Consider the following 24,236-nt stretch of genomic DNA (forward strand, 5'->3'; position numbering starts at 1 on the left):
AAAGCAGCACGGAGGCATTTATAATCGAGTCTAGCTGGTCCTAAGGCTCTTTGGTCCCTCGAGGGTAAAGACAAAAAAGCCATGCACTCCACATATTTCATTTAATGCTGACTCTAACCCTAATGTGTTCTCCATACCATATAATGAGCTTTTAATATTGCCACTTTTGTCCATCGAGCATGTTCACCTTTGCCTAGGCTATATCCCAGGATATTAAATTAGCTGATCTTAGCAGTAAAGCCTGATTTATACTTTGTCGTATGACAGTGTTGTGCGCTGAAAATAGCCAATCTACGACGGAGCATAAATTAGGCATAATAGATTTGTATCTCACAGCATCCAGGAGGCACTGACACTCCCTGGAGAAGAACTGAGTTGAAAAAGATTAGCACTCTGGCATGCTGTTGCCACAAAAAATGGACCAACATGCATTCAACAAACTCATAAAGAAATACACACACATACACGCACGCACACACTCACGCATGCACGCACGCACACGCACACACACACACACACACACACACACACACACACACACACACACACACACACACACACATACACGCACACATACACGCACCCAGCCTCACACACCCCCACACACAAACAACACACTCTCTTGCACAAGCCAGTATCTATGTACACCCATACACATGAACATGTTCTCACCCCCCCCCCCAAACACACACACACACGCACGCACGCACGCACGCACGCACGCACGCACGCACGCACGCACGCACACACGCACACACACACACACACACACACACACACACACACACACACACACACACACACACACACACACACACACACACACACACACACACACATGCATACAGGTCAGCAGAATTAGACAAGATTAGACACTTGTCTTTGCTGACAGCCCTTGTCCCATTGAGTCTATATGCAAGTATAGCATTCACAGTTAGACACTCTTTTATGTAGGACAAACCCACAGAGCATCAGTTTCTTTGTGGGAGAAATAAAAGGCATCAGTGCCTCTCAGCATCAAAGCAATATCCCAAATCAATCAGTCAAATAGTGACTAAAAAATAGTTCTCAAAATACCTCATGGAGACATAACTGTGGGTTACATAACATGTCCATAAATGCATGTATCCTTTGTGATTTATGTCTGTTTTAAAAGTCTATATATGAGCTGTGCCTTGTAATGAGCCATGGCTTCAGATCAACTCTTGATTATAAAGTGTTATGCCTAATCTATGCTTTGTTGTACGACAGTGTTGCAGCCAAAAATAGAAGATCTCAAGCTCACAACACATCACAGAAACAACGTGTTGTGAGTTTGTATATGGGCAAATTTCGGCATGCGACACCATCGTACGACAAAGTACAAATCAGGCGTACCGTAGTAAGATTCAAATAGCTTTCATTCTGCAGTGGACAGCCTGCCATTCTGTAACACCCTCCCGCCAATTACGTACGTACACATATACAGTATATAACCATCACTTCAGGCAGTTCAAGATGTGAGGCAGACATTCAGTGTTTCTGTGAATGTGATGCGGGGATGATTGCTTAGTCCAGTCCATCGATGAGGCAGTCGATGGTCCATATCGTGTTAGGAAGAAGAAAACATAATGGTCAATTTAGACCTCCTGTTTTCTATTTCATTAAAAGTGTTTTCCTTTACTCTGTCCTTTTCCCATCATTTAGTTTTTTCTATTCACATTCTTAAGCCAAAAAAGAGTCCATGCGACACCGTATGGCTTTTCTGTATTTCAATAATGTTGTGAGGTGGGTTGTGGTGATAGTGAGGGTACCAAGAGCCCATAAAATGTTTTAGGACATACTGGCTGTCCATATCATGACCTACTGAAGCCATGGGTAAGGTGTACAAAGGTGTCTTTCAAAGCGGAATCCCATGAGCTCAGTTTGAGAGGGTGCTGTTGTGAGTTATTTGCTGCCGTAAGGATCTGCAGACAAGCTCAGTTGTTGTCGGCCTGCTCAGATAAAATCTGGGATTAACACATGCTGGCCCTGCAGCCAGATAAATGGAGACTGCAGATGAAAGAAATCATCACTAGCATTGTGTGCTCCTCATGCTCTGTACTGATAAATAAGGTGCCTTAGGCTCACAGGTATCTGAGGTAATTTCTTCTTGATCACCTTTTTTTTTTCTTTTTTCATTTCCCAATGAAACTGAGGACAAAATTCATACTGACGTATTTTAATCATTAAGAAAAACTTTGTCAGCCCTGCTAATCATGATTGAATTTTGTGTGGTGTGCTTTTGCCTTTGCCTGACATTCTTACTGTCTTGTATCTGATTTCTCACCTCTCACTTTGCTGACAGAATGATTTTTACGTACCCACATCTCGCTTACAGTATGTTTTACAACAATCTTTTATAGCTCTGCTAAAAACCTAGGACATTCAGTAAACCGAGAACCCACTCTCTTCTGCATCCTGGCATTGTTCAGTATTTGGTGCATGCTTACAAAATGTCAGCAACACAGGTGAAGCAGCATACAATACTTCGATTCCATTCCCATTTGTAGGTCTGCTTCCAGTATAACATGATGTGTGTACTGAATGTAAGCTGGCATTTCTCAATCCCAGTTGAGACACAAACAGTGTAATTTAAACAGTGCCCCTCCCGCCCTCCCACTTCTGAATATTATGATGGAATGGACACAGTTACACATTTTGAATCAGCAGCCCTTTGTGATATTGGTGACAACTGAGCAAACAAAGTCTTCTCCAACACCCCTGAAATTACAGTGGTTGTTGTTCTTTTTTAGCGTCTATTCAGTACACACAACATCTAGTAGAACGTGCCCTTAGTGTTGCTGCAAAGTATCTTCTTGAAGGCTTTACGAAAGTCTTTGTTGAAGATGGTGTATATAACGGGGTTGAGGCAGGAGTTGCAGTAGCCGATCCAGAAAAAGAATTTGAACAGCGGGTCAGGGATGGTGCAGGTGTCAGGGCACACCGCCTGCAGAGAGTAGGAGAAGAAGAAAGGGAACCAGCAGACCACGAAGACCCCAATCACCACCGCAAGTACAAAGGTAAAACGTTTCTCCCGGTTGACCATGGCTTTACGCCTGGCGGCTCCAGGCTCTGGCTGAGATCTCCTCTCAGGCACCAGCTGAGCCCCCTTAGATGTGGCTAGCATGTCCCGGTAGTGATGGGCCGATGCTGGTGAGTGAATTCCCCCTCCTGCCGGGGAGCCTGCTGTGCTGGTGCTGACACTGCCTTCTCTGTGACTGTGCTCAATGTCACTTTCATTGCTCGAGCTGTCACCGTTGTTGTTGTCAGCCTTCCTTCCTGCTGCTCGCTTGTTCTTTTTACCCTCCGCTTTGGACTTTGCAGGGCAATGCTGAGGCGGAGCAGCTGGGGCTGAGGGGGAGACAGAGGTGGGTGAAGGGCCATGGGGAGAGACTGTGAGAGAGTTGGGTGTCAGGGCTGGGGATGGGGATGGGGGTTGCAGGAGGTTATTGGGGGTGGGGTTATCACAGGACGGGGATTGTTTGTCCATCTTCAGGGAGGGAGAAGGGGTGATGGCGAGGGTCGGTGGTCTGGCATTGGAAGTCTTCTCCTGCGAAGGGGAGGTGCTGTCTCCGTTTCTATTGGCATGGACGTTCCGCTGAGGCTGAATGGGGGTGGCGCAGCCCACCCCATCTTTTCTGGGCTCTCCCGGTGGGCACCTCGTTCTCTGCTTGGCAATTTGGTAGATTCTTACGTAGACCAGTATCATGATGAGACAGGGAGCAAAAAACGAGCCGATGGTTGAATACAGGATATACCAGCGTTCATCGTTCAACTGGCACTGAGGTCCTCTCTCCCGCTCCTCAGGTCCAACCTCACTCTTGTTCAGCGACAGCAGAGGAGGGAAGGAGATAATGGCTGAGATGAGCCACACCACTATGATGGCAGCCTTGATGTGCTTGGAGGTCCGCTGACGACCATAGGTGACTCGGGAGATTGACAGATAGCGATCCAGTGAAATGGCACACAGGTGAACAATGGAGGAGGTGCAGAAGAGAACGTCCAGCGCCAGGTAGATCTCACACCACAGAGATTTGAAGTACCAGTACCCAAGCAGCTCATTGGCTAGTGAGAAAGGAATGATAAGAGTGGCCACTAAAATGTCAGCTGCAGCCAGTGATACTAAAAACAGATTCTGTGGACTTTGAAGTGACCGGCTGGTCAGAACGGCAATGATGACCATGATGTTTCCCACGATGGTGAAGACGACCATGAGCGTTATGGCAGTAGCAAAGACCGCTGTGGCTTCAGGGGAGTAAGGGGCAGCTTTCACCACACTCTGGTTGCAGGGGATGGAGGGTCTCACACTGACACTGCTGTTCCAGCCACTCAGCTCCATGGAGCAACCACTGTCCATAACTGAGGCCATCGGATTTGCCTAGGATTTGGAAGATTATTTTAAAAATAAAATAAAATAATGATTGTCACAAAAAATATGAAAATATGTTGACATGTTTAGAATAATTAGTTTGACAGCTCTTCTTTTTACAGGAAGAAAGTATTTCATAATTAGAAATGTTGCCCTTTAGGCTATAGGCTATAATTCGTTTTTATTTTATTTTTTAAAAGTGTGATATTTACCTCGTCTGTTTTTTGTTTTGTTTTTTCCTTCTGTTCTTGTCAAAGGTTAGCTTTCTCGCGTCCTCCACGGCAGGTCCTCTAATTCCATTTTAATCTTTCAAAATAGTCCGTAATGCGTCAAGACAATGACTTTGAATTTAAAAAAATCGTTGCAATGAAATGTTCACAGCATTTTCCCGTTATGTAGCCTACAGCTTTGTGAACCAGCACTTGCAGACTTAAAATGAAGTCCAAACAATTAAAACTTATTTAGCGCACAAAAAGCTTTCATTTTCTGCTTTGAGGTTTGATTTCTGTGACATTTTAAAATTGGAAAATAAATATTAATATCCTAAAATGTCAGACCATCGAGATGATGGAGCTATATACGACATTTCAAATTAGTATGAACGGCATTATAGCCTATTTGCACCTTCAGCGCGTTTTGCACTGAAGACGTGCGTAAGCATGCATGGCTCTCCTGTCATGCAGATGGAACGGTTAAATAAATTAAAAAACAATAACGGTATGTAGTTCTATAATTATAGCATTTCAATGTAAGAAATATCCAAACCTCTTTTGATGTCCAGTTTCTATAATAAGCGGTGGAACACTCTTTGCCAAATTGCTATCCACACATCACGAACGTTTGGAAAGTACCCGGGGGGAAATACACGTTAAAAGCCCCGATTGACGCGAGATACGTTGACTTTTTTTTTAAATCGCGTTTGTTAATGAGTTGTGAAATGAATGATCCGCGCAGGACAGCAATAGTAACCGCGTCTCATGAGTTGTCTCCTGGTCCTGTCGGTGCGCGTAATGTGTGGTGCTGCCTAAACTAACTCTGTGCTGGCGCGGCTGTTTCCTCAAAAGTTCAACGAGACGCCCCTGATTGTGACGCTCATCACAAACCTCCTCATCCCATAGCCTCATCCTCATAGAGATGCAGCAGCATCAGAGCGCCTATAACCACAGCGTCTCTCAACTCCCCCCGCATCTCTTCACGGACCAAGTGATGTCAGCGTGTTGTCACCAACGTCATGGGACCCTTTCTTTTCTCTCTCTCTCTCTCTCTCTCTCTCTCTCTCTCTCTCTCTCTCTCTCTCTCTCTCTCTCTCTCTCTCTCTCTCTCTCTCCAACCACTAGAGAGAGAGAGAGATAGAGAGAGCGAGATAGATGGGGCCTAGCTCTCTCTCTCTCTCACTCACTCACTCACTCACTCACTCACTCACTCACTCACTCACTCACTCTCTCTCTCTCTCTCTCTCTCTCTCACACACACACACACACACACACACACACACACACACACACACACACACACACACACACACACACACACACACACACACACACACACACACACACACACACACACACACACACACACACACACACTGCAAGCGAATGTAAGCCTATTCCCAATGCGACAGTGCCAATAAGCCTATATATACTGCAATAAATGGCAATAGCTTTGGTCAATTAACTCCACGGGACTCTGCAATCTCCAGCTGAGGTCATTTGGCTGACATCAGATGTTATATGGCTGGCCTCTTCGGGAAAAACTAGCACTATGTTTTGCTGGAACTATGGAACATATGGATGTATAATCCTGTGTGCTTGTTACCACCACCACCATCATATGCTCTGTATACAAGGCCTACTCCTCTATCTCCATTTCCCATGTTCTTCATGTTCTTATTCCGCCTCCTTCTCCATTATCACCATCTTCACCAATATGAAATGTCATCATGATCATCATCCTCATGTAGCAGGCTATGTGTAGGGCTTTGGTCACATACATGCTCTAAGAACATACAGTGCAAAATTAGGAATTTCAGTTTAACACTGAGTGCTGCTATAAGTTATTGACAGCACTGTTGTACGCTAAAAAAGCCAAATGGATAATCACAAAAAAAAATCAACATTTAGACAAGCAACAAGACAAACAATACAACACAATTGATGATGATAACTTAAAAAGGAGATGGTGGACCAGGGAGGTGACTCAGGGACCAGTATAGTGTACGTCGTACAATAGCCTATACTGCCAATCATATTTTAATGTCTAGCTATTTATACTCATATCTGTGTATTCTGAGTAAATATTAGTACAATTTCTTTTTTTATATCCATATGGTTGCTTCTGTGAAATGCATCAACCTGCACTGTGACTATAATTCCTTGTATGTGCAAACATACCTGACAATACAAACAATTCTGATTCTGATTCTAAAGGGAATTTACTATGTGGTGAACTGCTTATCAGGACGGTCACTTTCATCAGCTTTTATTGGCCTATAACTTCCTTCAGCTCCAGGACCATACATCATCAAAATATGGAAAAGGGGAGAGGTTACACAGGCCCAAGACAAATAAAGCACATGCACACGTCTAAAACCTTTTAAGGGACAGATAAGGTGTTCTGTTTGATGGCTGCATTAGGCTACTTATTACAGGCATCCTGCCTCATTTGAAGTGGAAACAGCAGCAAAGGCACACTACATGAGCATATTACCAGGACTCTGCCGTGTGAGGGAAAGAGCAAAGGGCAAGCAGGCGTTGAGGCACTGAGCACAGAGAGCCTGTATGTGTGCAGGTGCATTCATGGCAAAATCCTCAGTGTTCATTTATCCGTTACACTCTGAGAGTGTACAAATGTAACCAAATGGACCCCATTTGGTTACATTTGTACGCTCTCAGAGTTAAAGCCACAATCCATAACTTCCATGTGTGTTGACCTAGGATTCGAACCTGGGTCTCCAACATGAGACCACATTTCTACTGTTCTTCCAATAAAACATCAGGGGGGATATTGCATTAGGAGTTTCAGACAGTAGCCTATACCACTTGTCCAGCTGCTAATGTTAACTGTCCTACCTGACAGCAGACGTAGTTAAATTGTATTAACATATACTATGCAGATTGGTAAAGACATATACAAAAACACTGAGTATTTTATTTGCACCTCACCCGGCCTTTATATATTCTCTCTCTCTCTCACCCACCCACACACCCATGCATGTACGCACGCACGCACGCACGCACACGCAGGCGCGCGCGCACACACACACACACACACACACACACACACACACACACACACACACACACACACACACACACACACACACACACACACACACACACACACACACACACACACCTTTGTTGCATACCCCCTCCCCACAAAGAACCCCACTCACGACTCGCCCTCCAACAAAAGATCAAGTGGCTGATGTTCAATTAGCAAGTCAAAAACACATTAAGCTGTCCATTATATAGACGCATACAATTTGAATATTACTGGGATGGTGTGTTCTGGGTAGGCAGGTGGCCTCTCCCACGTCAATTCGCATAGGCTAAACACTCACACATGCACGCGTCGCATACACATATTATTATGAATGGTGTGTGAGTAGGTGGTCCATGTTTGTTTGCTTTTGTAGTGCTTCCCCCACGCAGCTCGTTTAGTGAGAGAAACCCAGTCAGTCACCCATGGAATGACAATTCTAAGCAACACTCGATTCATTTATGTGACCTCAAACTGCAGCCGATAATGGCTAGGTGCATTTTCCCCCCAACGATTCCACACCACACATTGTCAATATAAAGGGGTAAAGAGAATAAAGCTTTTAGCTGGAGAGTGCACTTCAATCAAGTGTCTATGTTTTCGTGAACTGTAGTTATGTGAAACATTGAAAATGGTTTCCGGAGGGGTGGGGGCGTGCACAAGGACCACGGAGGCCAAGGTTATGCACACACAGTGAACACGCACGCACGCACGCACGCACGCACGCACGCACGCACGCACGCACGCACGCACGCACGCACGCACGCACGCACACACACACACACACACACACATTTATTTATGTCCACACACAGGGAAAGCATACAAGGACATAAATATTCTAGGTGCAGTAAAGGTTACATTCACAAACTCATGGATATGTCCTCATGATACAATACGCATATCACTCAGCACTCCATAGGCACAAGTAGCGGCCTCTCCGCCATATATGGCAGCAGAGACAGCACAATACTTTGCCAGCCTTTCTGCCTCTTTGGGCATCCCAAGTTGTCGAAACCCTCCAACAACCAGTCCGTGGGTATGTGTGTCCTAGGCTGTATCACCAGAGGAAACAAAGTCCTGCTGCTTGATGTTAAAGCGCTCTCTGTAGTTGTTCTCATGGGCCTGTAAGTCCACCCATTGCTATTAGAACAGCGGACAAACATACCCCTGGAAGGCCGCCGGGTCTATTGCCTCTCGCGCGCACGCACGCACGCACGCACGCACACACACACACACACACACACACACACACACACACACACACACACACACACACACACACACACACACACACACACACACACACACACACACACACACACACACACACAGCACGCATGGGCCTACTGTAGCCAACATGAATGAATCCATGCCCTTACATGCACACACTCACGGCTCACTGATATAGGAAATATAACACTGTAATATTCACATAGTGTTAATTTAACCTGAGTGTAATGTTGTTATGTTTTTGCTGTTATCCAAAGGTTGTGGAGATAGCGCAGAAGTTCACTGAGCTTCATGAGACCTTGGTGGCTCCGGAGCTAGAGCCCGGTAAGCAGGAGAGAGACATCTACCTGCCGGCAGGACGGTGGAAGAGCTACAAGGGAGAGCACTTCGATAGGGGCCCCATGTATCTCATAGACTACTGTGGACCTGGATGAATGAAATAGCCTACTTTACATGGGTGCACTGAATGACAGATCACAATCACACAATCACGTATACACACAACCAAATCCACACCAAATACCCCCCCCACACACACACAGAGCACGCATGGCATAGCCAACATGAATGAATCCATGCCCTCGCATGTGCACACGCACACACTCACAGCTCACTGATATAGGAAATATAACACTGTATATTATAGTGTTAATTTAACTACGAGTGTACACAAATGAAACCAAATGGACCTGTAATGCATAGTGATCCATTTGGTGCATTAGTAGGCTACATTGTCAGTGTTAAATGGATATATTAACACTCAGCATTGATGTAGGCTACTTTTGTCTGTCAATAGCCTAAAGTTTATTTGAAACTGATTCAGTCCAACGTCTTGCCCAGACCAAAACATTTTGAGAAGACATGGGGATTTGCATGCTCTAATTAAAGCTCATATTTTATTCAAGACAATTTCCAAGGAGTCAGTAAACCAGCAGAAAGATTTTAATTAACCAGTAAACAAAATAGGGGGGCGGGGACGACGTCTCCCAAAACGAGGAAGACCAACATGAGCAGATTATAACAGAACCAGATACATTTCAGTGCCGTTTCACAATTTTTGGGCCCCCCCACTTGTTTGGGGGGCGAACCAGTGACCTTCTGATTACTAGACGCCCCCTGGCTCTACTCACTAAAGTACAGCCTTAAGTTCTGTTTGTATTTATATATATATATGATTTCATGCCTGTGCGTGCGCGCGTGCGCACACACACACACACACACACACACACACACACACACACACACACACACACACACACACACACACACACACACACACACACACGTGTGGAGACTGGTCCATTATTTCTACCTGACCATCTAAAACTTCAGCATGTAGAGCACACAGTTGTCCGCCCTACTTTTGTGTGGCCTACATGGATTGTTTAATCACTGTATCGTTGTTGTGCCTCCCCAGCAGTGAGCATTGTGAAGACTAATAAGCAGACTCAATTCTTACCCACTTTCTGTTTCCAGATTAAAGTGGCGTCAGGATTGCCTGATAACATTAGACTGTGGCAATATTTATCAGGCTATGCAGTGTAAGACTTTGTGTGTGTGTGTGTGTGTGTGTGTGTGTGTGTGTGTGTGTGTGTGTGTGTGTGTGTGTGTGTGTGTGTGTGTGTGTGTGTGTGTGTGTGTGTGTGTGTGTGTGTGTGTGTGTGTGTGTGTGTGTGTGTGTGTGTGTGTTTGTGTAGGGAAATCTGGGCACTTTGGAGGGAGAAGAGTGGGCACTACAGAAGAGTGGGCAGCAGGGAAACTGGGCACCGGGAAAATTGAACACTATAAAGAGTGGACATTTACAATTGCTTGGTCTATTGTTCGCCAAACCCTGGACACGTGATTTTAATAATCCCCACTGCACCCTACATATTAGGCTACAGCAGGAAATCCACTCCATACAATTTGTGGGGGGGAATAGCAAATCTACTCACAAATCTAGCTCACAAGTGTGTGCTGAAACAACATTGAACGCCAGGTCGTAAATAACAGCACTCCAGCAACTGCCAAAGTAAAAAAAATAATAATAGCAATAATAAATAATACTGTCTTTATCACATGCAAAACACTTTCTGTGGACATGAATCCCAAGGCTTCAGGTGACCACTCTTCCCCCCACAAAGTACCCACTTTTCCGGGTGCCCACATTTTCCCAGTGCCCAGTCTTCCTGGTGCCCACTCTTCTCTAGTGCCCACGTTTTTGTATGAGTGTGTAAAGCCTACATAGGCAGGCACATTAAAATCTACAAACACATGCAGGCCTACACACAACACTTGAGGTGAAGACTTGGGCAATTCATATAGTGACAAATTACAATGGAAGGTTAGTCGAGCATGGTTAGCAGTCTGATAGCGTCATCTACTGGATAATACAAAAACTTTGGTTTGTAGTAATTCCTAAAATTGTCACTGGAGAGCGCTGTATAACCATAAACTAGTCATGGACATTCACACTTGCCCAGTGATGGATCTCTTGGTCTGTCTCTGACTCTCTGAGAACAAGTAGCCTACTGTTTTGTTAACACAGAACACACAAAAACAGAGAATGTTTTATCCTGGCAGTGTGCTTCCCTGGGAAACTCCCAGCATGGCCAAAGTTATTTGACAAAGTGGGTTTTAACATGGATTAATATAGAAAGTCCTGACTCCTGCCATGTCTTTTCCTTTCTTTAAAGGAGAGTGAGCAGTGGATACTCTACTCTCCTCAGCAACAGGAAAGCTGAGACTGACTAAACATAGGATATACTTTGGAGTTTTAAACACTACACTGAAAGAGGTTTATAAGACAGACAAAGATGCCCTCCTTTCTTTACCATCTTTAGTCTTCAATCAATTAGAAGACAGAGGACAGCTGCCCACTCTCCTAGAAAATAAACAGGCTCAACCGCCTGTATAGGTGTAGCCTACATGATTTGACCGTGACAGATGAGATTTGTTTAAAAATGTCATTGTTTCCCATCAAACCAGGAAGCCAGTGTTGAAGGGAAATCCCACCAAAGTTAAAAATACCCAATATGAAAACAGACATGTATATTTTTGTTAGATGAATGTCTGCTAATTGCAGAAGGGTGAAACAAAGATAAAGCTAAATAAATCTGATTTCAGATATGCATAGAAAAAAATATGCTTTTTTTCTGCTTGTCAATAACATCTTAACCTCAGTCCAAAACTTAAACCATAATATAGCTTTCATAAGTTAACCCAAGATGCCTTTCTGCAAGCCCACTTTGGAAAGATACAGTCATAGATATGGAAAAAGCAGGGGTAACAATAGTGTATACAACAAGTGCAAAAAAAAAATACAAAACAGCATACAAAAAAACATACAAAAAATGTCCGTGGAAACTCACAGGTCACATTTTACACACTCAGAATTAAATTAGGCCTAACACTTAATATTTTGCCATGTAACCGGTGGAAAAATACAGGATAATAGTTAACAAAGAGCTGTGGTGGAAGGCAGGGTCTACAGAACTGAATAATTAAGATAGGAAGGTGAGATGAAGGAGGTTTTGATTTATTATTTCATAAATCGGCTGCCAGCTCTCATATGGAAGACCTTTTATTTGAGAGCGCTGCTGGGTACATATGATGCGTTTACTCAGTCTGAATATATTTAAAATCCTGTGTCTCTTTGACCAGCCAGCAAATGCCAGCAAAATAGGACAATTTGGTAGAACTCCAATGATTACTGAAGCTTATTATAGATGAGCTATGTTAGCTGATTAAAGGTCACATGAAAAAAATCTACTTCAACTGGAGCTGTGGTATATTATATGTTGATAAGGATGAGGCCGCACAACTCTTAGCCACGATGCAGAAAGTTTTAATGAAAAGAAACCAACGTTTCGACAATTACTGTCTTACTCAGGGTTTGTTATATTATATGGCATGAATGTGACAAAAAATGTCAAAAGGCTATTGTTGGTGTTGCTTGTAAGTATTTTAGTCATGGACTCTGTTCTTCTGCCAACAGCAATTATATTATCTTCTGCCAAGTCAATATATCTACAGTAGTGGTTTTCAAACTTTTTGTGCCCAATGCACACCAATGGGCAAGTCAAAGCACACCTGTATACATATTGAGTTCCTTGATGGAAGAAAAAAGGAAACACTATAAGGGTATAGAATTTTCCTCTGTATTGGGAAAGTATGCACATTTAAAAGAAATAACTTTTTGTATAGTTGTAAGCTATACAGTATATATCGTAATGTGTGGATGTCAGAAAATCTCAAGGCTTTTCAAATGGCACACCACTGCAATATATAGTAGGCTACATGAAGATAAAACAGGTCAGTTGGATGGTGACAATCAATACTGCTTAGAATATACATGTACAAGTGTGTGGTTTACACACTTCCAAACTGTGAACAAAGCCGTTAAGAGGTCCTAACGCTTATGTCAGCTAGCTCTGCCGTTTCATGTTGACCACTAAGAACTGGGAAACAATTATCTAGATTCTTTATACAATTTGTTGCCATCAAAACAAATTGCGCATAAATATCGGACCTCTGTACTTGCCAACAAGGGTTTCCAAGTCATGTTTTGTTAGAGGATCAAATACTTAACACAATTAAAATTATAGACTAAAATTAGCACGAGATCAAACAATTTCCTCCGCTTGTACCAGTGTTTGTGTTTGTTTTTACACATAAGGCAGGATATGGTACTTTAATGGCAGAAAATACAAAGTTGCAGTAAAGAGCAGACAAGTTGTGGTTGAGAATGTGTTGGTTTTCCAGCATGTTTAATTTGACTAGGGATGAGAACAGCCATACTCATTTACATATAAAGTGCAGCAACAGACAGCAAGAAATACAATTCTGTCACAAAAGATAATAAATAAGAGGTAAAAAAAATAATGTACAAGATAAAAACATTTAAAATTTAAAAAGTTGACAGGTCTTTTTCCAGTCTCTTGTGGTGCAGTAGAATAACATGACATCACAAATAAGTGCATCTTTGTATTTTAACGGGTAAAACAAGTATGTAAAGACAGTGGTTGTCATAACAAGATAGATCACGTCACAGTAATCACTATCTCGGTACCTTTTGGGTATTTGAAATAGAAAACCCTCAAAGACCAGGCACAAAACTGTACAGAGACTGTACACTTGCTCACATCCACTCAAAGCACCCAGGCACACAAAACACTATCAGGCACACACGTAATTCAGGAAATACAGTACATACTCTCATCATTCTGCTTCACAATCAAATGGAAACGACCTTGACACAGCTCAGCTGGTCATACAGCAGTCAGTTCATGTTGTGTCTATGTTATCCCATAACAAAGTTGGTTGCAATAATAGTTTCTCAGTTTGTTCAGCATGTAAGAATCCAGAACTGCATGCCGTGTGGTAATAGCAGCAACGAGCAGCTTTGCTCTGAATCTAAAGTGTGAGACGTAACGTTATAGGTATAGGTCTCTCTGAAACCCCCGGCCCCTGCATAACCATTACGTCTTCGTTTACACAACATTAAAAAAAGAAAAAGAAAAAACGGATACAGTTCTGTGTGTTTTCTTCCCTGTGCCTGCAGTACCACCCCCCACCCCCCCCCCCCCCCTCCCCCCTCCCCTGAATCTTCCTCATGCGTGACAGAGAACGTCCGTCTCAAACTGAAGCAACTGTCCCATGAATGCAAGGTTTGGAGAGATGACCTGGCGACGGCGCTTCACAAAGTCAAAAGCCTCGTCCAGCTTGACGCGCTGGGCGTGCATGAGGTAGGCCAGGCAGATGGTGGCTGAGCGTGAGATACCCGCCTGGCAGTGCACTAACACCCGGCCGCCACGTTCTTTCACAGATTCTATAGAGAGAGAGAGAGGGGAGCTTATCAATGAAGCTCTAATGACAACACCGTGGGTTGCCCAGTTTTCTTTAAAGATCACAGTCACACAGTGTCATAGTCACTACAACAGGTCTTTTCCACCCAAATCTATGATTAGACAGCATAGTGCCAGAGAGCTACACTATGTACTGTAGACTGAAGGGGAATGCTGTACTCACCAATGAAGGCAATAGCCTCTGAAAAGCAGGCTCCGATATCAGCAGCCAAGCTATCCTCCACAGTCAGTCTCAGGTACATCAGCTCCCCTTCATACAGGTTGGGACAGGACGAGGACACATTGAGCACGGCCGTGATGCCTGCCGCTGCCAGGGTCTCCCTGCGAGACGAATGGATGGCACTTCCCAGAAACAGGAAGGGAAGCAGCTCCACTGGACCCTCCTGTGTATCAAACAATCAATACAATTAACCATACTGTATGTGGCAAAAGATATTATAAGATCAAGACTGAAGTTTCACTTTCGGTTGTCACATTTGGTCTTTCAGGTTGAATTTTGTGGCCTTGTGTCTTAAGTCTGATGAACATTTCTGTTATGCCTAAGTGTAATAGGATTATGACCAACATATTGATTTTTTTTGCTGACCTGATCATATAATGGTGTGCTCCGGCCTGTTACCATCGGCTCCGGCTCCATTGTAGTAAGGGTACTACCGGGTGAAGTGTAACACATGTCTGGATAGGCCTCTGAGAATCCTTCAAAGCCACCTGGAAATAAATTATACCATATTAATGAATGGTAAACCTCAAGTCTACCCTACTGTGTGATTAATGGAATGGCTCATTTTTAATGGTTTTGTACATAGTGGGCAGCATTTTTGATTGATTTGAAATTGATTTGATGGGGGGAAAAAAGAGTTAAAGTTCCATACAAAAGGATGCTAAAAGGATAAACCCAAGAAAGCACTATGGCTTGTTTCCATTGGGGTATTCAATTAATTGAAACATTTAAAGACAAACAATAATATGCAACAACATCACATAAACGAGTAGTTATTTTTCAGTATTTGGGAGTATTTCAGCTCCAATATTGTATTGGTTTAAAGGAGCACAAACATGTCATTAATTTGAATATAGACTATTTGCAGAAAGTTTTTTGGAGAAAAACAAAACATTAATTTACCTTGTAGAAAACAGATCTGTACATCGGAGTTTCCACGGACTTCGTTTTGAAGCGAGGTGAGCAGCATATTGGCCAGGCTCTCACCCTTTAGTTCACCCACGCAGCGACTCTTCTCATCCACCACCACGACGGGCGAGAAGTCCCCGCGGCGCAGCCCTCCTAGGAGGGCCTTGTCCGGGACCAGCCACTCCAGACACACCGCTGAGCTCTTTGACCTGCGGCGGAGCATCGAGTTCCAGTTGACATTTCTCGATTCGCGTATGTGTGCCCAGGAGAATGATAGAAAGGGCCTGCAGTCCAGCACCACACATCCACCCGAGGAGGTGTACTGGTCCTGAGGAGTCCTGAGGATATGAACCAGTTCATTCCCTGCGATTTCCAGCGGTTCACTGTTTAAACTCATAGTTTAAAACGTTTAGATTCCCAAAAAAAAAGAGAAATAAAATTAAACTGTGTGGGCAGTGGTGTGTAAATGTGGATGAAAAAAAAAAGAAGCTATTAGGCTACCTGTTGGGTTTTCGTTACAAATAGAAATAATCTTTACAAACTCTAAGCTGGCTACTGTAAATTTCAATTGTACTGTGTATACTTCAGTGACTACTACGCTGCTCAGCTTCAGACAGAGTTGTTCTAAATTGATTGTTTCACTTGTCTCATTGATAACAGCTGGCTGAGGGGCGGGGATTCGTGGGTTGGGCTTGGGCCACAAGGCTCTGGTAAGCCAGGGTAGGGTAACACCCAGGATTGCCATGTCCGCTTATTATAAGCGACTTTGGGCTTGTTTTTCTGTAAAGTTGCTTGCTTGCGTTTTTTGGGCTTGTAATCTAAATGTTGTTTAAACCATTGATTTTACATGTCAAATTATTATGTATTTGTCCGCAGACCCCCCCCCCCTTCTGAATTTATTTTGTGCCAGGGACCCCATAAAAGATTTGTGTGGATTTGGAAATATTCCACAATTTTCAATTAAAAAAAAAGATTTTTCTTTGAAAATAGCAGATCTACAAGCTCACAGCCCGCTATTTCACTGCTATTTTCAAACAGCCATGTGGCCTATTAGTTGCTTCTTTTGGGCTTGTTTTCATAGACCTGGTTGCTTGGTTCTCTCATAAAACCTGGCAACTCTGGTAACACCCAGTTCTTTCCACTGAAGGAACAACGTCACAGCGGAACAGTCATATTTGGTCGTTGGTAAATGTCCCGGTACTCCAAATATGGAGATTGACGTATTGTGACTTTCCTACCACGCACGTGGTTCTGTGGGTTATCTCATGTTTTTGTGTTGAATGACGTTTTTCTCCATTAAAACTCAACCCCAAGGGACTTGGTAAACTATTATTTGCGCTAGATTATTTTTCTTCAACCTCTCTGGGACATGTTTATTTTTGTTCTGTGTAGATTACTACTGCTGTAGTAATAAAATAATACTCCCTTTTACTTCTGTTTTCCATTTGTTCTTAGTTCACCATGAAATATAATAAAACATATAGTCTAACTATGAAGATAGTCCCCAATATTTGTCAAATGTGCTTGTAACATATGTGATAATTGTTTGTTAATTCTCTGATTGCATTCTCTTCCCCTTTTCTTTCAGTCTGCATGTGTCTGTCTGTGTCTCTCTGCCATGATGTGTCACACACTAGATCTCTGACAAAACCAGAGGCACAGAACAGAAGTGATAATGAGGTAGTACTGTGACAGTTTGTATACTCACCCCCTTTTCCCGGGTTTTGGATGTACTAATTATCCTCTGGATTAGAGGGCCCTGTCAGGTCCTATCTGTTTTCCCTGAGGGGGTGATTATATATTTGGGTTCATTGCTGGCCAATGAGGAAGAGGAAGTTGGTTAGCCTATTGTGTCGTTTTTATTACAGGAGAAATCCCCCCCCCCCCCCCCCAGCCCCCATTCACTTCCTTTCAACCCACAACCCCTTCTTCACTCACTCACTCACTCTCTCTCGCTCTCGCTCTCTCTCTGTTGTATTTCTCCCACTCAAACCTCCAACACAACTTCCCTTATGCTCCCTTTCCCACTCTTCCCTCAGCAGGTCTCCAAATGTGTCATGTTCCCTCAGTCACTGCTGATGCTGCATTTTCATACCACTCTGGCCCTCACTTAATCATGGCTGTCAGTAGAGTTGATGAGCAGACATTTACTGTATTCTCAACCCACTCTTAGGTTTGCATGATACGCTCAAGCACACGCACGCACGCACGCACGCACGCACGCACGCACGCACGCACGCACGCACGCACGCACGCACACACACACACACACACACACACACACACACACACACACACACACACACACACACACACACACACAAAGTTTAGCAGTAGTTGAATGTGTTCTCATTTTTGGTGGTCCTCCCTCATGTCAGCCAAACAGGAAACACTACCACACACATCCTGTCACTCATCCTCAACCTTCTGCATCCACCCACCTGTTACTCTCTCTCCCTCCCTCCCTCACACACACACACACACACACACACACACACACACACACACACACACACACACACACACACACACACACACACACACACACACACACACACACACACACACACACACACACACACACACACACACACACACACACACACACAACATAGAATGCATGCATATGAGAAAATGTAATATGTCCACCAAAACAGCACAACTTGTCATGTCAAATTTAAGTTATTTCTCTCAATCATTAGTAGACATTAGGTATGTCTCAATTCAGGACGCAACCCCTGAATTGAGACATACCTATTGGCACAATATACACTTCAACTGTCAATACACTATAATATGGCTACCACCCATTTTGTGTGTGTGCCGCTTTTTGATACTTCAGTATACACTTTATGGCCAATAAACATTCTATCACAGCATGGCCTGTATTCTTGTTTCCTAAAAAGAAAGCCTTAAAGAGAAGACTAAAGCAGAATGCATTTCCCTGAGGAGCAATAACTGCAACAAAAGGCTTTACTTTATTATCTCTCCCAGGCTGAAGGCAGGGCCGGAGGCGGAGATAACATTTTCATCCCTGTGTGTCTGTGTATGTTTGCAGCTAATCTCATAAACAACCTATTAGACCGACCGCATAATGTCTTGTTGCCAACAAGGCAAGGAAGTGTATTGAAGTGTATCCTGAATAATATCCCACTTCATGTTTTGGCCTACAAGTCTTGAATCGTAGGTCGTAGACTCACAATTTTGACTTTTGGATTCCTCGGTTCGTGCAATGAACATCTTGAAGCAGGAAGGGACACGTTCTACTTAATTGGCTTCCAAAATGATATGTGGCATTACAAAAAATACATTATGATCACAGCATCCAATCAACCACAAATTTGAATCACATGTTGAGGGGCCTCAACTTAAACTGTATACCACACTTTAGCCAATCAACTGTATGACACACTTGACTGCTGCAACTTGTTTATTATTTTGTATACATCCGTTTGGACAGATATGGGCCTGATTTTTGTTCTCATCTGGCTCAGTACTAACATAATTGACACAAGGCATTAACAATCAGCATACTTTGTCATAGCCTTCCAGACATGTCCTGTACCTTTTCATAAATATGCACAATGCCAAAACAATGTCATCACATGCTCCACACAGACACTACGATCGGGGGTGATAGGGCCATGCCTCTTGGTTTGTATGTCTATTTGGACAGACATGGGGCCCGCTGTTATTTATATTCCTGCCCTGATTTGTATTCCCATTCTGGACCTGCGCAAACATAATTGCTACAGGGCATTAACAATCAGCATCCTTTATTATAGCCTTTCCCCCCATTGTCCTGTGCCTTTTCATACACGCGCACAACAGCAAAACATTGCCATCATTCACCACACATGCAGACACAGCGATGGAGGTAGGGAGGGCCGTGCCTTCTCGTGGAGATTTGCACTCCACTGAATATTCCTTTCTAGTATTTTAATATGTTCTGGGAATGTGGATAAGAACACCCTCACTGGAGATTGCAGCACACATGGTTATTTTGGCAACCCTTTTACCTGGCACATTTACAATGGCTTGTTTACCTTTGACAGGTTGAAGCCTGCTTCATGCACATACATAAATAAACACAATTCCAGCTATTTAAAGATCATTATAAATGCTACAAAAACATTGTAAAATATTCCAGCTGCATGTATGTAATCCTTTACTGTAAGAAAATACATGTCATTGGTAAACCCCTTTACCTGTACTTGGTGGTATCTTATCTCTTTCACTATTACTTTTCTGTTGGGACTCAGTCAGCGGTGACTACATTTCAACTTTTGACATTGGTAAACATATTGTGGTCCTGAATGACTGCTGTCTGAATTTCTAATCGTATGGCATTGTTGACAACAACCATATTCACTATGACAGAGAAGACTTTACCCCTGCCACCAGCACAGGGTTGTTGTTGAATTCTGTAAAGACATTTGTAAGAAAGAATGATGATTACATAAAGGAAATTGATGAAGAAATTGTATACAGTAGTTACTTAACATTTGTAGGTGGATCACAGTTTCATGCGAAGTGACTTAGCAATTGAGAAAAACTGTAAAACTGCTGTTGAGGCTGAATTGGAGAACTGAGTATACATGTACATCCCTGCTTAATACTCATCAACGTCCAATGTTCAAACTGGTTCATCATCAATGACTTTTTCCTCAAACAAGTAGAGTGTATTGGGAAACTCCCTGTAAATACGACCTGACTCAATAATAGAATGGGGATTCTAGATTGAAAGACTGCTTCAGACGGATGACTAATGCAAAATCAATTGATAACTTTCAGTTCCATATAAGAGTCATTTCAGTATCTGACATATATACAATATATACATACTACAAAGATTATTGTAGTTTTCAGAATTAAGCACAGGATTTGAGTTAACCAACGCTATGGTTTACATCCTGGGAGTGACACATTGATTGGTGTCATAAACATACTGGCCAGCAAATATTATGTATAAAAACAACAGTGATCATAGTGAGATAAGTGTTTTGGAACAGACCAGACCACATGTGATAAATAAATCCCATATGTCACTTCAAGGGATAGTTCACCCCCAAAATGTATTTCTTTCTATCGATTAGTCACCCCATGGAGACTTCAATTCATGGATATTTTTTTGTTTTTGTCCGAAGCCAATAATTTGATGACCGGCAACAATTCCGGTAGGAGACACAAAGAGTCTCCTTTGTGTCTCCTACCGGTACATACAGGGAACAGGTACAGATACACCGGAACCGCTGCCTACCTAGGAATGCGACAAAAACAAAAACATATCCATGAATTCAAGTCTCCATGGGGTGACTAATCAATTTTATTAAAGAAAAGGAGACATAGTTTTGAACTTTTGACCAGGGCACAAGAGCACAGTGCTTCTGGACTGGAGCAAAATTGCATCACTAGTGGAAAGCTCTGCCCTCGCCTCAGTCTCTCTGAATGAATGAATAAATTAAATACATAAATAAATAAATATGAAAATAGGTGCACGTGGCTCTCACTCCTCCACCCCTCCCCCACTCTCACTGGGGGATTATCAGGGATTCATTGGGTGGCTGGGAATATTAATCTCTGCGGAAAAAAGACGTAATGTGGGAGATTTACCCCATCCCTTGTTCCCATCATGCACTCTCCCACGTGGCTGCCACCATCCTTCCATTCAGGGCAAAACGTGTCCCTGCCAGGGTCAGCTTACTGATGTGTTCTTGCCAACTGGCTTTTGATGGTGTGTTAAGCCAAGCAGTTTGTTGCTGGGGTGTGTGCGTGCTGTGGTCTCATAACTATATTTTCTGTTCTAGGAATGAGGTTTCCGAATTTGAATATTTGATAGAAAGCTGACTCATGCCATGACTCATTGGGTACTAATTAGACAGCAGCTGTTGTGTAAGGCTGTTGGTTTTGATTCCTCAACATTATAGCAAAAAAGTACCCTTTGCATATTTACCTGAAACCTGTTGCGTGTTTACGGGTGATGATGGGGACTAAGATATTGTGATTCTATTATATGGTTTTATTAATTATATCTGGGTTTATTATTTGACACTATTGTCTTTTTACTATTTTGTTATTTCAATAAACTACTGCCTCACTCTCAACATGTGAATTTAAGCTCATGTGTGCAGCTTGAGTGTATCATGTATCTATGATCTATGTGTTTTGTGATGTTGCCGGCTAGTGTGTATATCATGCAACGACTTGGAGCCCAAGACAAATTTCCCTTGTGGGAATAAAGTATATCTTATAATATATTATCTCATTGGTCACGTACTGTATGGCTTCTGTATTGTATCATCTCTCTCGTCTTCACGCGTGCTTAATTTACTTCCTACTAGTAGCTCCTCAGCTGCACTCACTCACCGTCTCAGGGCCTACGCTGCCTGCCAGACACAGGGCGGTGACCACAATGGAGACAGACTGCAGCAGGTGTTTAGTGGCATGAAAAGACGAGTGGTCAGGGAGGGCAGAATGACGAGAGGCTTGGAAGTGTGGGTGGGCAGAGGACAGCGAATACAAATATATTTAAAAAAAGATAAGAAAGGTAAAACAAAAAGTTATGTGACAGTTTACTTGATTATAAAGGTCATGTAAAGCAGGCAGGCAACAAGTGTGGAGGCTGGGTGGGGGCGTAGGAAAGGTTGAGATTATGAGATGGCTTGAGTGAAAACCAGCAGTACTGTGGTTCACCAGACCTGGAGTGGAGAAGCGCAGTGGCTACTTAACCCAAATTAGATTTATGACAAACTATAAATCAAGCATCAGATTACCAGGAGGAGGCCTTTTGCCTCAGTTGGTGACACAACATTTGTTTACATTCTATGGTCTATTGTTGAGCAGGAAGGTGACTCAGGGGAAGATGTTTCCAGTTTGGTCCTGAAGCGAGCAGCCCCCGTCCGTTCACACGCAGCTGATTCAGCACCACGCCTGAAAACCAGAGCTTTAAACACTCTCAGCCAGCTTCACTCGGAAGCCACGAGTGATGGAGAAAGTGTGGAGGAGTAAATGCCATATTCGTGGTTATACAGCTAGAGTCAGCTTTAGTCAAAATTATATTTTTCAAAATTATATCTTTCTTTCTTTCTTTTTGTTGTGAGGTGAGACAGAGTCTCAGCACCTTGTTCATTCCAGGGGACCAGTGATACTGTATGTAGGCTTCAGTGGTCTTTCCAACACCAGACCATGCTGATGGAGGAAACAGTCCAACACAGCCTGACCTCTCTCCTCTGCCTACACATGGAACTCTGCAAGGGAGAGAGGGAGGGGGAGAGACAGGAGATGGAGATAGGGATAGAGATAGAGGGGGGAGGGGTACTGTTGTTTCATTCATTGGATCAGGATTACTAGACTAATGTTTTTTCTTAGCCTGCGCACATGGACAGCCAGGAGCCAGCATCAGAGCCTGGGAACACACATTCACACACTCGTGACAGGATGTTCAGGCGAACATTGTAAAATGTGTTGTACACACCAACCACACACCAAACAGGCAGACATGAAAACCCCACCACCACACACACGCACGCACGCACGCACGCACACACACACACACACACACACACACACACACACACACACACACACACACACACACACACACACACACACACACACACACACACACACACTGATAATATGGATGATATGGATGTATATGTGTGTGTACGTGTGTGTATATATATATATTTATATAGGATATACATTTTGATATATAATTGAAGGGTGTATTTGTGAGTGGTATAATGTGAAGCATGGAAGTCAGCGAGTAATTATTTAACTTACAGATATAAAAGGGCTGGGAATTTAAAAGTTTTACTTCATCTCACTCCTTTTCGGATATGTTTAGATTACTTTCTCTATTTTTTCTCTTTTAATCTGATATTCCTTTTATTCGTTTTTCTTTGTGATTTCGGAAGTGCAAAATGTTTTGTGTGTGTGTTTTTTCAAAAACAAACACACACACAAACACACACACACACACACACACACACACACACACACACACACACACACACACACACACACACACACACACACACACACACACACTTGAACACTTTCATTCATATTAACATACACAGCATAAGCAATTTAGGCGGACGTCTTAGATACTGTGTCTGTCATGTGCTTTCACCATGGTTAACAAACAAAAAAAGTATAGTGGAAATGTTTGATGTGCATGGGGAGGATGCTCAAAGAGGCCAACAGTTTACTGTAAACATCAAAAAATTAACACAAAACGAAAACAAAAATAAAGAACAGTTTCAAATTCAATCAGTTTCACTGGTGAAATGGCTGCAATTGAAGACAAAAGTGCTGTCATCAACAATAAATAACATTGAGGAAAGCGAGATTAGGCTTAAATTCCATC

The 24,236-nt window shown here is 43.0% G+C and overlaps 2 protein-coding genes across 2 annotated transcripts; both read right to left on the reverse strand.

Moving 5' to 3' along the window:
- Positions 1–1,012: 1,012 nt before the first annotated feature.
- On the reverse strand, positions 1,013–4,747 carry adra2b (adrenoceptor alpha 2B). Its single transcript, XM_084055047.1, has 2 exons — positions 4,603–4,747; positions 1,013–4,399 (listed from the first exon to the last, which is right to left on the reverse strand). The coding sequence occupies exon 2, from the start codon at positions 4,388–4,390 to the stop codon at positions 2,798–2,800; it is 1,593 nt and encodes a 530-aa protein (XP_083911173.1). The 5' UTR covers positions 4,391–4,399; positions 4,603–4,747; the 3' UTR covers positions 1,013–2,797.
- Positions 4,748–14,478: 9,731 nt separating this feature from the next.
- Positions 14,479–16,469, reverse strand: dusp2 (dual specificity phosphatase 2; the record flags this gene model as incomplete). The annotated part of the gene is made up of 4 exons (XM_084054186.1): positions 15,857–16,469; positions 15,320–15,441; positions 14,897–15,116; positions 14,479–14,696 (listed from the first exon to the last, which is right to left on the reverse strand). The coding sequence occupies exons 1-4, from the start codon at positions 16,257–16,259 to the stop codon at positions 14,479–14,481; spliced, it is 963 nt and encodes a 320-aa protein (XP_083910312.1). The 5' UTR covers positions 16,260–16,469.
- Between the last annotated feature and the right edge of the window lie 7,767 nt (positions 16,470–24,236).

The sequence above is a fragment of the Gymnoscopelus microlampas genome (genome assembly GCF_963454915.1).
Source record: "Gymnoscopelus microlampas genome assembly, chromosome: 4".
NCBI lineage: Eukaryota > Metazoa > Chordata > Actinopteri > Myctophiformes > Myctophidae > Gymnoscopelus > Gymnoscopelus microlampas.